At 36.7% G+C, this 18,594-nt stretch overlaps 1 protein-coding gene across 6 annotated transcripts in view; it reads left to right on the top strand.

Moving 5' to 3' along the window:
• Positions 1 to 18,594, top strand: part of LOC107708820 (calmodulin-binding transcription activator 1-like) — a 390,706-nt gene that overhangs the window by 148,603 nt on the left and 223,509 nt on the right. For all 6 annotated transcript variants that reach the window (XM_016513145.1, XM_016513146.1, XM_016513141.1 and 3 more), the window contains one exon: positions 8,190 to 8,257. In XM_016513145.1, the coding sequence (XP_016368631.1) occupies positions 8,190 to 8,257 (68 nt within the window). The remainder of the gene's footprint in view (positions 1 to 8,189; positions 8,258 to 18,594) is intronic.

Genomic DNA, 18,594 nt, shown 5'->3' on the forward strand with positions numbered 1-18,594 from the left:
TCTATAATCCTATCTATCTTATCTATCTATCGTTCTATCGTTCTATCTATCATTCTTTTATTCTTTTTGTTCTATCTGTTGTTTTATCTATCCTTCTATATATCTATCTATTGTTCTGTCTGTCTATTGTTCTTTTTGTTCTGTCATTTTATCTATCGTTCTACATATCTATCTATTGTTATATTGTTCTGTCTATCTGTCCTTTCTGCCATTCTGTCTTTTGTCCTTTCTATCATTCTATCTTTTGTCCTTTCTATCTTTGTCTGTCCTTTCTGTCATTTTATCTTTTGTTCTTTCTATCATTCTCTTTCATCCTTTCAGTTCTGAATGCTGTACAACCGTGGAGTTTGCTTTATTTACTTCTGACAGTTGTGGATTTATTTACACATTGATGCAAAAGAGTGTATTTTTCACCTTCCATATTCTCTTTTCAGCAGATGTTTCTCTTGGCAAATATGATTATTAGGTGTGTCAATCGATTAAAATTAAATGATTTAATCAGCATGTATTCAGATCAATTAGCATAGCATGTAATCAAATTAATCTCAATCACATATATTGATATTGCTGAGAAAGATCATTCAAAGACGACCTATTGTTGTGGCAGACGAAAGCATTGCTTGTCCCGTCACATACTTTTCATACACAGACCTTGGGATGCATAGCCAAGGCTGAGCTGTCATGCTCAGAGCGGAGTTGTTACGAGGAGAGGTGACGCTTACCATCTCCACTTTTTTCTTCTCTAAAATGATGACATCCCCTCAAAGAGCAGTTTCATTTCTATCCCGTGCAGTAGGACCTGGCGCTAGCAGCAAAACAATCTCGCTAAGTGCGAACACTTCCCTCCCACAATACATCCTCCTCCTCCACTCAGAGAGGCTGTGCTGTGGAAACAAGGCCTAGACAGGACGACTGGAGCTCAGTCACTCACTCAGCCCTTAATGGGGAGGATTCAATGCTGTGAGATGGGGATAATTTATTTCGAGGGGCCTCGAAGTGTCTGGGACCTGGGAGGTGCACCGCAGGCGAATCAGCATGCCAAGCCAAACACTGACCACCAGCTGGAAAACATCTAAGCTATTCTGGATCAATTCAGAATTGATCTCGGCCCAACTGTATGTATAATGTAGGCTGTTGGGCGGTTAAGACTGGCTGTTTGTCTGACCAGTGCTGGGAAAGAGATATGATCGGCCCACACCCTTTAAAAGCATATTATGGGAAAGGGCAAAGGGCCTTGAAGACACTTTCAAATGAGCAGAGAGGGTTGCCTGTGTGCAGTAAATGGATTCCATCCTGCCCGGTTACAGACCAGATGTATTCAGAGCGTGCTGACAGGGTTCTGCATGTCCTACAGACCTGTTTACAGGGTACGCCACGTCCCACTGCTTTCTGTCGAGTTGGCAGGTTGGTGGCCAAAAGCTTTGGAAGAGGGCGCAGCACCGAGCATCATGAGTATTGAATGGCCGTGGTGGGGCGTGCGCAGAGGGGCTATAACTCCGAGTCGGCTGCGAGTGCCGTTCCTGCTCCTCATTTGGGCTGCTCAAGGAGGCTGCATGCAGGGATTAATAGATGGTTGACTGGAAAGCAAAGCTTTTTAACCCTGCTCAGGGACTCGTAGAACAGCACCACACCATGCCAGCAGATGCCAAGTGCAGCTGTCAGGAGTCAGAGTGCTTTTGTTGTTTGCTCTCTCTTCTTACTCGCTTCTCTTTTCTCCTCTGTGGCTTTCTGGCTGAACTCACATTCCTCTTGAACATTTTCAAACTTACTCTCCCGTTGTCTTTTTCTTTTAAAAGTATCCGTAGATTTAATGAATGTTATAAAGTATCTTTATAAATGATATTTCTTATATGTTAAATTTTTTTTTATTTAAGCACACAGAATATTCTGTTCTAAGCATGACTTTCGTGATCTTCTGAACTGTAGGGTTATTTAACGAAAAACAAATTTCAAAAATTGTACAATTGGCTGTTAGAGTTCAATTGTTGTAATATTCTGAACATCCCCAGAATTTTTTTTCCAATGCCTTTTTTTAAATGCTGAAATGGATCAGTGTGTAAATTTGTTGTAGACAGCTGCAAAATGTCATTTTTATGCTCTTTAATGTACTGTGAATTATTTATGTGATATATCCTTTTATTATTATTTTTTTCAAAAACCTGTAGTTCACAAGTGAAAATTTTTATTTATTTATCTATGCATCTATTTTGGATTTTTCTTATTTAATACAATATTTTCAATAATTACAGGTTGTTCAATTGTAAAATTAAGATGAATTTCATAATGCTTTAGTATTTTGTTTTGTGCTTATGCTTTAACAGCAGTACTATACTGTAGCTGCTGTGTTTAATAAAATGATCATCTCATCCAGCATTTTATTTTATTTTATTTTGTTAAAAATAAGCTTTTTTTTAGCCTGCATTTAAATTCTCAGCAATAGTTTGGAGTAGAAAAATAATCATCAGAAAGTAATGCATAAAGTGACTCATTTCCATTCATAAACTGAGTTTCTCACTTATAGTGTGAGCTTGAAGTTGTGAGTGGTTGGAAGTTGATTATTATGATAATTTCAACATGATGTGAATGCAGCATTAGAATGTTGAGAAATGTTGAGATATAACTGTTATTTTAATTTTCAACAAACACCAACTGGCTAAACATGCTGATGCATGAAAATCCAACAACTGTTGGTGCTGTTTTTTTGCTGGAGTTGGTTGGGGCAGTGTGAACTGTAGCTTTTAGATATAAAAGGAGTTGTCAGTGTGTCTGATAACAGGTCAGGATGAACCCTATCCATTTCATCCATTTAATGCACATCTCCTGAAGTGTGTAAACCGCCTTACAATGATGTGCTTGTTTTTAATGAGCTGTGTGAGAGATGCAGAGCTCCACAGCTTTTTCTCAAGTCCTTGACCTTTTCTCATCCCCGCTGACTCTTGTTCGTCTGTTATACCCTCACACCTCTCCCATACTTGTTCATTTATCCTCTCATCTCCCTGTTCCCTCCTCAACTGTCACTCCCTGCGTATCACTCTCTTCTATGTCTAATTGCATTTCAATTCGCCCTAAGGGATGCCTGGGTAGTTCAATCCTCTCCCCCGGTTTCCCTCAAATCCATTTGCACCCTGCCCTGGCCAGGTCAGTTTCATGGGTTGCCCTGCAGGAAATATCAGATGACCTCACTTTCCAGTGAGAACAAGGTGTCATGGGGAATAGAATCGGTTGAGAGGCTCATCCCGCCCCCCAATCCCTCATATCCATCTTCCCCTCCTGCACAGACTTCCTGCTCTCAAGTGGAGAACAAGGTCAGAATCATATACTGTGTGACACCAAGCACTCCACCAAAACTTTAAGGATTGTAACATGTAAAGTGTCAAAAAGTCCACCAATTAGAGTAACATGAAGTCATCTTATCATTTTATTTTATTTTATTTTATTTTCAGCATCCTTTGTTTACTTCCAGGTTTAAATTACATTTTGAATCCCAGATTTTCAATTTAGTCTCAGAAGTTTGGACCCAACTGTACATGAATTCAGTTTATTCACTATTCAATCTAATGAAAGCATCATCATTTTATACAGTTCTATATAAAGTAAGCAAATATCCTGTGCGCTCGCATCTGTTTCTCAAGAACATTTATCTTATACTGTAAAGGCATTCTGTAACCCATTTACTTACTCCACTATATCTGGGACTTATTTGTGCCTTTATAACGGAGTAGAATGCTGCAGAAAGCTTGAAAGATGTGTTTTAGTATAAGACTCTTTTCAGAGAAGTACACTAACGTCTGGGAGTGCTAGTGGAAAACAGTGTGGGTTGAAAGAATGAGGTTGACATATGCGCAACCCATGAAACCTCACGCTGTGAATGATGAATCCATTTGATCAAGTCACTTTTTTGTTTCAGACTCAAAAGAGACATCGGGACCTTTAAATTAAACAGTCCCAAAGACTTAAATTAGATTTAGATTTAATAGAGTATTAGTATTCAAATAGAGGAGTACGTTCCCCTGAGAATGTCTATGAGCTTTTTAGTCTCAATTGCTCAATGGCTCATGGGAACAGTGAGATACGGTATGGATGGTGTTTGTAGGCAAGTGTCTGATGGGTGCAGGGATAATGCCAGAGAGATGCCGATCTCCGCTTTTAATGGAATGTCTGTCGTTGTTTCAAATGATCAGCCCTGTCACTTTAAACTGTGAATTTTGATGCTTCCGACACCTCTCCTTACCAACATCAATCTAAGACTCAAAAGCAAAAGGTAGAGACGACAAACACGCACACCGAGGGTCAGCCAGGGACACGGATACTACCGGTGGAACAAACACCTCATCAAATGTCTGCCAATACAAGCAGCGTCTTGTGCGCAGGAGAAATGTGATGGGAATTGCATTTATCAGAGCTGCTTCTCTGTCTCCTCTTGATTTAAAAAGGATGGAAGGATTGGGCGAAATTGTGTTTGCTTGCATTATGCTGTTATTGTGTCAATTTTCCACACCAGAAACAAAGGAAGGGAAATATGCGTGTCATATTTTATTTTAAATTGCCAGACATTTCCTTATATTCACAAAAGACCCTCTTGCTTTAGCTGCTGTCGTGAATGACAGTTTGAGTGAAAATTGAGGCCGCTGTTGTCTGGTATCCTATCAGGGAGGTGTTTTTAAAATTGAATCAGAGATGTGCCTATCAGAGGTTCTCGTTTACGCGTTGCCCTCAGATGGAGACAGAAACAGGAGAGGACATGGGGAAAAAAGGTGGCAGTGTTTCATGTATGCTAGTTCACCTTGTAGAGGTGACACCATTTAGCATATTAAGAGCGTTTTAAACAGGTGCAGGTAGACACGGTTCTCAGTAATCAGCTTTTCTGATGTAAGCTCCTGATACATGGATTTTACAGACTCTCCAATGTCAAGGTCCTCTTCTCCTTTGTAGTAATGCTGGAGTGCGGTGCAGAGATGTCAGGCGCATACATGTACAGGCAGCTTTGTGGCACACTGTTTTTGGTTTATAAAGATTATTTGCTACCTTTTGACTTAATCAAACCTGTATGTGGTAGGTAGGACAATGATGTGTTTTTTTTTGTTGTTTTGTTCAAAAATACAATGCCACCTCTATGATTTGATTTCTTAACATTAACAAACATGGTATTATAATGAATCATAAAATCTTAATTATATTATTTAAAAAAAAACTGTAAATCTCATAAATCTCATGTGGTGTAGTGACATGATATTTATATAATATATACACATACATTTTTTATATTACAAATACCATGTCACCACACCACATGAGATTTAAAGAAATAGTTCGTCCAAAAATGAAAATTTCCTGATTATTTACTCACCCCCAGGCCATCCAAGATGTATATGACTTTCTTTCTTCAGTCGAAGAGACATTAAAGTTTTGGAGGAAAACATTCCAGGTTTTTTCTCCATGTAATTCAAGTGAACAAGAGAACTACAGAAAAAAATGTATTTTTAATGGCTCAAAGACACTTATCTATTTTAATTTAATTATAATTTAACATTATAATCTTTCTGGTTGACAAATGTTCTTGCAACCAATGTGGTGGTTCTTGTCATGTACATCACACTTGACCAACAACGTGCATATGTCAGCTGGACCAAGGCAAACATTTGTAGGATATAACTTTTTTTTTTCTGAAGATGACTAATTGTTTCACTACAGAAGAAATAGTTTTCCAGTATTTACAAAATATCATATATGTGTATATATAAAATCTTTTGAAGATATTGGAAAACTGAAATTTGAAACTTGACTTGAAAGGGGTTTTTCAAAACCATATAAAACCAACAGGAATACAAAGAGTACATTTTTAAAGATTTATTCTTTTCTTTATCATGGACACTAGGGCTGTGCAATATATAGAAATTATCGAAATATCGCAAATGTACATATCGCAGTATGCATATCGCTACAGCTTGTAATATTTGGGGCCATGAACAAAAGACAAAGAGAAAATCACTCACTGCTCTTACCTAAATAACTTTTGTAGTTTAAATAAGAATCAGTGCATATTGAACACTCATATATCACTGACCCAAGTTTTAAAGAGCACTTGATTGACAGCTGCTGGCCAGACTTTGATGCCCCATCTTGACCTCTGCACCAAATCAACTCAACAGAGAACTAGCCGCTCATTATAACACAGCACAAACTTTGTTTCTCGCAGCTGTTTAATGGCTCCTCTGTTTTTGTTTGTGGTTTTTTTTTCTCGCCGTAAGGTTATTGCACCTTTATGGCTGATCGGGGGTTGGAATAATCCTCGACATCTGTTCGGGGAGTGGGTGGGGGATGCCGACGTTTGGCTTTTATTTACTGGACCAGGCCTCTCGGCTCATCCCCCTAGCTCTGAGGTTGGCATGTTGACTTTTAATGGGAAAACGATGAAGAAGAAGAATCTCAAATGGGCCTCAAGGTCAATTAAGGAGTTTCGCCCCCAGCTATCTTTCTGACTTGTAAAACAAACATTACTCACAAGCACTGTGGTAAATTAGCACCATGCACCAAGGACTTATTTTATTTTCTGAACCGCACACATGAACTGTTTTAAATGAGTGTTTAGTAAGATCAAGTTTTCTCTTTTTTAATTAGCAAAACAAATTAAGTGCAAGTGTAGTTACTGCAAAACTTGGTTTATATTTGTGAAGATCCCGCTTACAGCTTTTGAAAAATACAATATAGTAACTCATCTGTAGCATTTTCAGTTTGGCAAGCCATGGCAAGTGTGTGTGTTTTTTATTAAGGAGAGGTTCTCTTCCTCTTCTCCATGGTCATATTCCACAGCATCTTCCTCTCGTCCTTGTCTCTTTCCCTCTGGCCTTGATGACAGGAGGGCAGAACGTTAATCAGAACAGTGCTATGCTATCTCTCAGACAGCACCTGCAGGCCATCACCAACTCCAGCGTTCTCTGTGTGGGCACTGCCAGTCTTGGCACCCTGGTACCTCGAGGGATGGCTCTACTGCCAACTGTGACAGAATTAAAACATAGAGTTACTGACTATAAATATATATTACACCTCCTAAGGGCAACTGAATACCATTGGTTTTTGGGAATCGAGTAGAATTTGGGCTATTATTGATAGGCTTACAGTGTTTAATTAGGTTAGTAAATAAAATCTTGTCAAGCTCAGAATATTGAAATTGATTGTAGTGTGATGGATTTACATTGTGTAGACTGCTTGACGTAATGTTCTAGAAAGTAAGCTTATTGATTGACCGTTTTTTGGTGAACCACTATTTAAGTGATTTCAAAGAAAAGCCATTTGAATTTTAAACCAGTAATGAAATCAAAGTAGATCACTTTTATGCTGGTACAGTATGTGCCTGTGATTAATCTTTTGGATCTGCATGTAACATTACTGCCAGAAACTAATACATAAATAGTAAAGTTTCAAGAAAACATTTCTCATCACAAATGCTCTTAAACTCTGTGTCAGCAATGTTGTGGCAAGTCTTTACAAATCTTTTCTTAAAGCTGTTTATTCCATTTCATCTTAATTTACCCAGAACAATGTGCTAAGATCAGTAAATAATTGGACTCCTTTTTGATAACATCATTTGTGTCCCTCCGCATTTCCTGCTGTCTTTGTATGACAAATGCCCTCAGTGTGAAATGAATGGCTGGCTGTCACAGGTAATCATGAGGTTGCTTGTAAGTACCCGGTCTGCTTTCATTTCCCATGATTAGCTTTGTGAAGGAATGATGGGATACGTTTCACTCATCCACTTGTCTCTTTTGTTGGGTGACAGTGATGACTGGGTTAACATCGGTACCAGAAATCGCATCATCTGCTGTCATGCTTGTTGTGCATCCCAAGAAATGATTTCTCTTTTGTTACAGCAATCAAACAGCCACTGTAAGGAGGTTTTCATCTCATTCACGTCTTCACATAATATAATGTGAGCTTCAGACAATGAGGGAGCAACTACGTCCACAAAATCCTCTGAATGCAATTTCCACAGTGCTGTTCCTGAGCCTGCGATTCGGTTTAGAATGCAACATAGTCTTAGATAGACATTTTAAAATTGATTTTAATGCATGTTTAATTCTGAGTGCACTTTACAATCCATTCATTTCAGTTTATTAATGCACACATGTTAAAAGGCTGTTGATATTCTCTAACAGTAACGCCTACCTGTCTTTCTGTCTTCTGTTTGACAGGAAATTGCAGCATACTTGATAACATTTGAAAAGCATGAAGAATGGTTGACAACATCCCCTAAAACAAGGTAAGAATATCCATCTTGTCAACTGACCATCAGAAATCTCTTTCCCCCCAGAATTCCAGGTTTTATCGCCGTGATGTTCAAATGAAGCCATTAGCTGGAGTTTCCCCAACAACCCACTCGAGGATCTCCGCTATCTTAAAAGTTGGGTTAAAAAAGAGTTAGCCTGACAGTTAATTGATTATTAATGTGGACTAATAACTGCAAATAGCCTATTAGCAGAGCTCTTAGCTCAATGCTCTGCTCTCATTTCTTTTGTGAGAGCGATGGTAATGTGTTCATATCTAACAGCAAATTAAACGTCCTCTAATAAATGAAGGTGTGAGCTGAAAGCTGTCTAGCTGCTCAGAAGTAGATGGTAGGTGTTGACTGACATTGAAGAGGGAAAAGTGAGCATGCCACGTCTATATGCGCATGCACCTGAATCAATCTGTCATCTTGGTTTATGGCTGATAACTCGCCCTGGGGTCTGAAGCAGCTCTGGTGAATTTACATCTTCCCAAGCCCCACAAGAGTAGGATTTGTGTATTTTTAAATAGACTGACTATTAGGGGTGTGCGATATTGACAAAAAATAATATCTTGATATTTTCTGGGATTTTATCGATAACGATATTTTGCTAAGTGTGTTATTGTGCTGGTACTTTGAGGACTGCCGTGGACAGCCGACTCCTAAAGTTTTTGTCATTCTTCATATTCTGTGTGGTGGTCAGTTCACATTGATAGAAATGAATCTTTTCCAATAAGTTTAAATTGACTTTTACATTTTATGAGCATTTTTACTTTTATAAAGTCATTTTTTCTAAAAGTACTCATCACCTTTTGAGTAAAATTCTTACATTTAATCAGTGAATTAGAATAATAAGACATTTGGGCTGTTATCAAGCAAATGAAATCAGTATCAACAAAATTCATCTTTGCAATGCAGAGGAAACACAGAAGCTGCATCTGAAGAGGCATTTAGATATATTTACACACTTTTTAGTGCAGAACATGAATGCATTTAACCTGCAATTACAAATGCATAAATAATGTTGTGATTTATTAAACATAAATCGTTAAATACTGATATTTGAAATTATTTAAATAATAAAAAGATACTTTAAATGTGAAATTAAAACCACTAGTAGGTGTCAGCAAGTCACTATTAAGGGAGTCATTGCGATTGAACAGAATCATTTTACGGTTGATTCATTAAGGAATGAAACACCGTCATGTTGCTCAGAGACGCAAAAGAGTGCTGTGGCTGTGTTTTGGATTATTTTTGTTATCGAAATAGAGCAAAAACAGGAAATATGGTGTTTAAAACGTTAGTCTCTTAATTAACTTCTTGTTTATTGAACTATTGTAAAAAAAAATCTATATCACATTTGTAATCATGGTCATTTTTGGAGGAAAACGGCACTCTTCGTGTGAAATTGATTAACTATATGAAGTGGTGTAAATATATACATTTTCTGCCCCCATGTCTTGAATTTGTGATCATTTTAAATGCATTTGTTAGACTGAATCATGCAGTGAAAGAGAACACTCTAATATACGCGCACTAGTCACTCTAAGACTACGTCATCATGTATGCGTGCACTCTGTAGGGGTGTTTTGCATAGATTTGGCAAAAAACTCGATAATGTCAAATCGCACATCGTTAAAACAACAAATATGATATTATCGCAGACGATATATATCGCACACCCCTACTGACTATACACTTGATTGGCTGTAAGCCAGGTCAGCGGTGGTGGATTTTATGTGTAATGGAGTGGCACTTATCCAGCATCAATGATGCTGCTGATGCAGACGATTCAGAGTTAGGCGGGGACAGTGGTTGCCGCTGTGGCTACTCTGGCTGTTTGGCCTATCTGGGATAGCAGGATTTGGGGGACTACTTCATAAATAATCGAACCTGTCAAGAACATGTCTAAGATGTGTTTAACCATAAAATCTAAATAAATGAATACATTTTGATGAAACAAATTACTGTAATGTGAAGAAAACAACAAAATGTTAAGTTCTGTATTTGTAGTATTTTTTACATCATGGTAGTATTCGTTTGTTAATTTTTTAATTATTTTATTTTATTATTTTATTATTTTTTCTTACAATTACATAATCTAATGAGAAATGTAAAAAAAGGGTCTAATATGTTAAAAAATGGCACAGTGCAATAAATAAATAAATAAATACATACCATACATACATGGATGAATGAATGAATGGATGAATGAATGAATGAATGAATGAATGAAGCCCTGTCCACAGTGATCTCATTGGTTGAAAATTCTGTTCCACATAGTTGTTACATATTAAATATAGCTGATTGTGTATTTTGGCTTAGTTCACTTTCAGTGCAAACAGGAAAAAAATGCTATACTCTGTAAATTTGTTGTATCCCACCTGGTTAGGACAGAGTGTAAGAGTGTCTTCAATCACCAAGAGTAAAACTCACTCCGCACAGACAGTAGATGCAACCAATCATTAAAAAGAGATAAGAGTAGGAAGGTTACTTGAAGGTGGGGGAGATTTTTGGGAAAAACTACATTTAATTTATCCTCCGATGCACAATGTCAGGTCTCTTATGGTGTAATATTTTAAGAAGCTTATAGTGTGGGCACACACACTGTGTATCAGTGTGTGTACGTGCCAGGGTTTAAGTCTGTGTGTTTCTTCAGTCTATTTTCCTAGCCTCAGGTTAAGCCCTCCAGTCTCCTGTTCTATCCAGTTTGTCGAAACAGAACAGTGCTTTCTCCATCTCCCGCCTGCTTCCAGAAGGAAGTCCCACTTCTCTCCCAATTAGAGAGAGTCGATTTTATACTATTAGACAGCTCAGAGTCCCTTCTCCTCAGTGCCAGACACTGGAAACTGCTCACTCTCATGCTTTGCTCCAGTCTGCACATAGGAAGTGCTGGGCGTCATCGGCACAGAGTAAAACCAAAGCTGATGAGGGATCCCACCATCTTTCACTTGTTCATAGTGTATTAAACAGTGTAATCTCTTTCTCTCTCTATATATATATTTTAATTTCTGTCTTCCATCCTACAACTGACTAGTCAATTTGTGAGGTAATTTGTGACAGGGGTGTTTGCATGATATATCCCCGTCAAAGTTTTAAATTTGTCCACTTTTACTTTGTTATAGACAATCTAATGGCCATTGCAAGGTCCTTGATTGTTGCATTGTTGTTTTAGCAGTTTGTCATGGTCGCTGCATTTTTAATACTGAGTTTAAATTTAAAAACTGCCCAGATTTTAAAAAGACAAGAACATATCTTATATAAACGCCCCATAAGAATGGGACAATCGAGGTCAGATGACCCCAAATCCAGCCTATAATTATATATGGTCCATATAAGAAAAATTAGTCAGGCAACAAACTACTTGATTTTGAAAAGACGTAGTTTTGCACATCGCTATTAACAATCCTAATTCATGTGCAAATGGACTTTGAGTACTCCAACTTCCTCCCAATTTTTCTCCCTGCCTGTAAGGGACATTGATAATGGCTGGACATAAAGCAAAAGCCAATTATAAGACATTTCCTTGTGTAATTGCTAGAGATGAGTTGAAGAGCACCCCGTCGGCTTTTTATCTCCAACACAAAAAAATGAGCCCATGAATAAAGTGTACTTCTCTGCGCTCACTTATTACAGGCTCCGCGCTCAGTAATGTGTATTATCACTGGCTAAAAGAAGATTGGGAGGAGCTCTAGTGCACACTGTATGCAGTGGAATGTTGTAATGGCAGTTACGGCACACGCTCAGGGCTTTTTGAATCCAGAATGGTGACCAGACAGTGATCCTTTAAAGACTCTATAAAATCAGAATGAGAGTTTTGTGGCTTATAGTCTATGTCTTGCAACTTTAAAGCCATCTTGTGCACTTCTGAAAGAACTTTTTAAGAAAAAAAAGAACTTTTATCAAATTTACCAGATACACATTTAAAATGAGTCATCTTACATCTATATGCAGTATATACAGTGGGTACAGAAAGTATTCAGACCCCCTTAAATTTTTCACTCTTTGTTATATTGCAGCCATTTGCTAAAATCATTGAGATTGCCCCTTTTCTTCTAATAGTAATTATTGTAGATTTCATTTATTCATTTTCAGTTAAAGGGGTCATATGATGTTGCTGAAAAGAACATTATTTTGTGTATTTGGTGTAATGAAATGTGGTATTTGAATTGTTATTTAGTAGGGGTGTGACGAGACACTTATCCCACAAGACGAGATGAGACACGAGACTGGGTTCACGAGAACGCGACGGGACAAGATTTTTAGACTTTTTAAAAGAAATGCTCTATGATGAAATATATAGGGGAAAATAGTCTTTTATTCAACTGAAAAACACAAAATGCAAAAAAGTAGGTGCATTTTGAAATCAACTTGTACTTTATGAAATTAAACATCTATTTTAATCAATTTTATGCAGTAATAAACAACATGTAAACACTGCAAAATGTTTTGCCACAAACTCAACTGACAGGCAAGTAATTGCACAAAAATTATAAATAGTATAAATAAAAATAAATAAAAAAACAACATAAATATCCCTTTAAAGTGGAAAGTCAAGTTTACATTATTTAGTAAACTGATTTCCACTTTAATAAAAAATATATATAATAAACACAATTAATGGATCCGTTTTAAAGAATAAAGTAGTGGTTCCCAAACTGGGCAGCGCAGCAAGGCTGAGGGATAGTGTACAGTCTTCTTTTGCAAAAGAAGCCTCTGCAGGGTGATAAAGAATACACTGTGTAATTTTCCCGCTTATCATGAGGCCACTTGCCTGATAAGTAAATAATTGAACGCAAAATATTGATTTGACATTTTAATTACCTCAAAATGACTTGCAGTACCTGCTTTAGCGCACCGTTATCAGTTGTAGCAGTTGTGGTTATATCAATAACAGACCACTAGATGGCGCGATTGAAGAATCAGAGTTGTATTGCAGGGAGCCATGTAGAAATATAAATGAACGATGCATGGTTCTGCTCTAAACATGTAAGTTACAAGTTTGTGAAAATACTGCCAGTGCCAGGTAGGGCTGTGCGATATTGAAGAAAAATGCGATATGTGATACCTTGTTAAAAAATGCGATATTCGATATGCGATACGATATTACTTAATGTGTGTAAAATCAATTTAAATTATATTTTAAAATATTTAAAAATGAAAATTATATAACCAATTTGTTTCACATTCTTTCTTGGAAAATAAAGAATCACTATAACTTCTGAAAGTGACCAGCAGTGTTTTAGCATTACTTAAAAAGTAATGTCACAAATCAGAAAATGTAATTTAACATCAGTGTGAACATACAAACAAAAAAATTAATGACACTAATTTTAGGTGCATTTTGAAATCAACTTGTACTTTATGAAATTAAACATCTATTTTAATAGATTTTATGCAATAATTAACAACATGTAAACACTGCAAAATGTTTTGCCACAAACTCAACTGACAGGGTAATTGCACAAAAATTATAAATAGTATAAATAAAAATAAATAATAAACAACATAAATATCCCTTTAAAGTGGAAGTGAAGCAGTCAGTCAAGTTTACATTATTTAGTAAACTGATTTCCACTTTAATAAAAAAAAAAATAATAAACACGATTAATGTATCCATTTAAAATAATAAAGCAGTGGTTCCCAAACTGGGGGGCACGCTGAAGGATAGTTAGGGCCCTGTGAAATCAGTTTAATTTTTTTCCAAATTCTGTTTTTTCCATTTTAATTTTTCTCGACTCCTTTTTAAGTTAAATTAAATTTTATTAATTAAAAAGCATGTCTAATTAATTAAAATCATTAAACTTATACATTTTCACATCAATTTATTAAAAGTTTAACAAAAATTACGTTTATTGTTTTTTTTGTTACCAAATTCTGTGTTTTAGCATTTCTAATTATTTGAATGCATATAACAACTTAATTTATTCTTTTTTTTTTTCTTAAAGTAACCGTATGAATTTTTTTTCCCCTCAGAATTTCTGTGTTGTGTATTTACATTTTTCTGGTTATCAAATGAAGGCATAAAATATTAATTTAATTTATCATTTATCTTTTAATTATTGAAAATTAAGCAAACAAGATTTTTGGCAAAACAAAGGGGATTTACTATTAAAATTAAAACATGGAAGAAATGTTTTGTGTGATTATTCCTTAAAAAATAATGTTTGTTTCATTTTAGTGATAGTAGTAGGCTATGTACATTCTACTCAAAAATAGTTATAGGCACGATGTCTTTAAATCAAACCGGACTTTTATTTTGACGGGTTGCCGTGAATACCTTTACAGTTCTGTGTATGTGATATGACGCTAGTTTTACTCAAATCAAACGCTAAAATGCTCATGAAGTGACTCTCAGAGCAGTTCTGGAGATGTTGTTCATGTGTTTACGTCCTCATCTAGTGAGACGGCAGACGCTGAAATCACCGCAAGTGTCACGTTATTTTCAACAGTGAACATAAGGAGGGATGGAATTGTTTGATGAATATTTTTTTTATCAACATGTGGTGGTTTTCATTTAGCATGGATATTTTTTTAAAAGAGAGGCAGAGGCAGAAAGAGAGAGGCAAATGACAGCTGTGCTTTGACTAATAGCTACACTTTTTTTCCGGTGGTCAAGGCAGAGTGAAGGTTAAGGTTCAAGGGTTATGAGAGGGGGTATGTGGTTAAGTGATTTTCTTGCGGTATGTCATTTGCTCCTCCTCCTTCCCGGTGGAAGCCAACAGCTCTGAGGTGCCAGGCTACAGGAACTGACTCAGCCTCTGGGCAGGCCAGGCTGGAGAGACAAGGGAGGCAGAGGTCAATGGGCCATGGAGAGTGTAATAGCTAAGCAGTAGGCCATGCATGTATGGAGGCGTAGCCTGGGGCTCTGAACACACACACACATACACAGGCACACACTCTCAGGCACATACAGTACATACAGAACAAACATGTGAAGATCAAGCCAAGCTTGTGATAAGACAGAAGGAATATTCTGTTCGTATTACCAAGAGATCAGTCACTAGAGAGAACCACAACAAACACACTGAAAGAAAAGACTTGTGCATGATGAAGTCAGTACAAACACGGGAATAAACTCTGATTAATCTATTTATACACTACCGGTGTAAAGTTTAGAATAATTATGTTTTTTTTTTAAATGTTTTTGAAGAAGTCTCTTATGCTTACCAAGGCTGCACATTATCAAAAATACATTAAAAAGAGTAATATTGTGGAATATTATTAAAATTTAAAATAATTTTTACATTTTAAAATATATTTTAAGATGTAATTTATTTTATGATATTTATATTATATATTTATTATATATTATTAAATTCATTCCAGACTTCAGTGTCACATTCAGAAATCATTTGAATATTGTGATTTGGTGCTCAATTACGAATGATTGTTCTTATTATCAATGTTGAAAACAGTTTTTGCTGCTCAATATTTTTGTGCAAACTGTGATACATTTTTTAAAATTCACTGATGAATAGAAGGTTCAATAAACAACGTTTATTTAAAATACTCTAGAAATGCAGAAATCTTTCGTAACATTTATGTCTGTACTATCACTTTTGGTCAATGCAATGCATCGTTGCTGAATAATAAATATAGATATGAAGCAGCACAACCATTTTCTACACCGATAATAATTAGAAATATTTCTTAAGCACCAAAAGCATGTTATGATTTCTGAAGGATCATGTGACACTGAAGACTCGAGTTATGGCTGATGAAAATTCAGCTTTGCCATCACAGAAGTAAATTATAAATTAAAAATATCAGTTATTTCAGACTTTTGACCAGTAGTGTATTAAAGAAGTTCTTCATGATTATTATGGTTTGCTTAGGTTCAGCGCTGTGTCTTTAAATAATCCAAGGCCAGAGCGCCGTGATTGATGCATTTGGTTGCTGTAATGAACATTCCCTTTCAGACAGGAAGTGCAACAATGGTTAAAATCAATAAGACCGCTTGCACGCCAGCCACTGGAACAACACTACAGCTAATTCAGGCCATACCTGTCAAAGCCCAGAAAATCTCCCTCAACTCCAGTGCACCGCACTTTAATTTACACTGGCGGCCACCTCCTTTTCCATTTCTATTAAAAGGAGAGCTCTGCATTAGGTGTTAATGAAAGCCGGAGCCGCCTTGTGATTTAGGTGAACTCGGCTGAAGCCCCGCAGCGCTGACTGCGTAAAAAGAGCCGGGATTCACTGCTTTTTGAACACACGCACACACAAAATCACATACACGCTTTCTTTAATGAGAAACTCTTTAGTCTAGACTGGAGAAATAAGATTATTAGCACTGAACATCAGAAGATTGAACATGCTAATACTTGCGTTCTGAGTGTCAGTGGACAATCTCTACAAACATCTTAAAGAGTTGTTTCTTTTGAACCATATTTCAGTTCACAGTAGGTATCATTTAGTTTGTTCTAAGTAAACACGTGCTAGTTTGTCAGCTAGCTCCCTTCAAGCGTCTTTGTTCATAAGCTAATATAAGATGGAGGTCCTGGATGATTTATAGACAAACTTGCTGTCAAGATCTAGTTCATTAATGTTTGAGGGTGAGCTGAAGCACCTGTCCTTCACTCATGCTGGCTGGCCTCAGGTTTACGTCATATGTCTCTGGAAGGCATCCAGCAATACTGTTCTCTCATTATTGCCATCCCACACCTTAGTCCTTGACTGAAAAAAGGACAAAGGTACCAGGCCGCCTAGAAATATATTGCTTACAAGATACCCGGTGAATACAGTAAATGCTTTTGAGGAAAAACTAATCACTGGATTTGCAGAGCTCATGGCATCAGATCTTTTTTGTTTGAGGGGCTTAGAAGAAAGCAAGCCATATATCCATGAGCATTATTTTACATCCATCTCGGTTTTGTTTTGAGTTACTGTACGTCTTTAAAATATCTGCTGGCATTGTGTTTGGTGTAGTTTATCCATTTCCTTTTGTGTCCCAGGGGGAAAAAATTAAAGTTATATGAGTCTGGAAGAAAGTTAGGGGGATTAAATACTGGCAGAATTTTCATTTTGAATGAACTATTCTTTTAATGCTAATTTAAGGAGATGCTAGTAACCTCAACTGTCATATTAAGCACTAAATGGACAAGATTAGTTTTCAGAATGACGTCTGAATTATTAACAGAGAGCATCTTTGATTTAACCTGGTCTGGACAGGATTGGACTCTCTGTAATTATTATTAAGATTACAGTGTGTGTTTTTGTTGTTGTTGTTGTTGTTGCATACATCATGAAACCCAGTGAAATAAACAAGACTTATACTATATATGTAGCATATTTGAAATTTTATATACACTACCATTCAAAAGTTTGGGTTTGGTGAGATTTGTTTGCGATTTTGAAAATTCTGACAATTTAAAATAAATATTTTTGATTTTAATATATTTTAAAATGTCATTTATTCATTTAATTTATTTATTCATAAATGTAATTTGTGTGATCAACTCTTTAATTATTTAATTATCTTTATACGTCAGATGGGATGCCAGCAATGCTTGAATCACCAACTGTTATTTTATCTAAAATCCTTTGAAAAATGGCCTAAGTCCATAGTGAAGGTGCACCAGGCAACACAAAAAGAAATGTAACTTTAGTTACGGTGTTCAATGAAGGTAAAAAAAAGGATTAGATTTCTCAGAGGACTCCTGAGTTAGCCAAAAACATCAGGTAATTTGCTCTGTAATTTTACCGGGAGTTGTGTAAGAAAAACTCGGAACGCATTTGATTCAGATGGGATTAAAATCACAAAGTATGTCTGTGAAACACCAATTTACCTGACCTCCTCAGGGGAAGCTAGTCTAGTCTTGGGCTTTAATCTCATATTGGTTAGTCTGTGCTTGTGTTTGAATGTCTTATGGCTCTGTAGTGGACACTGAAACAAGAGAGAAGTTGGGCACAGCTTGCTGGAGCTTCCTACGCTGAAGCTATAAAACAATAAGTGGCTCTTTTCTGAGGACCTGCAATGACATTGTTGTCTGCCACCCTCGTGGCTTTATGCAATACACCTCTCTTTTTCTATTTCTCTCTATTTCTTACTGTTTTCCTGCTCCTCCCTGCTCCCTGTCCCAGCATCCACTCCAGCACAGCTCGCAGCAGAGCACTCCAAAAGACACAGCTTTGATTAAAACCTACAGCAACACCGCCAGCACAGAAGAAGGGCCCAAGCTATGACAACACAAATGGGCACACAGTCCCAGCCACACTAACAGCAAATTGCATTTGCAACAACTCAAGTAAATGAACACACACTCCACAGCAACACTTAAATTAGTGCTCTGTCAGTTGGATTTTTTTATTTGTAAGAGTGTGTGCCC

The sequence above is a fragment of the Sinocyclocheilus rhinocerous genome, unplaced genomic scaffold (genome assembly GCF_001515625.1).
Source record: "Sinocyclocheilus rhinocerous isolate Xijiao unplaced genomic scaffold, SAMN03320098_v1.1 scaffold1406, whole genome shotgun sequence".
Classification (NCBI taxonomy): domain Eukaryota; kingdom Metazoa; phylum Chordata; class Actinopteri; order Cypriniformes; family Cyprinidae; genus Sinocyclocheilus; species Sinocyclocheilus rhinocerous.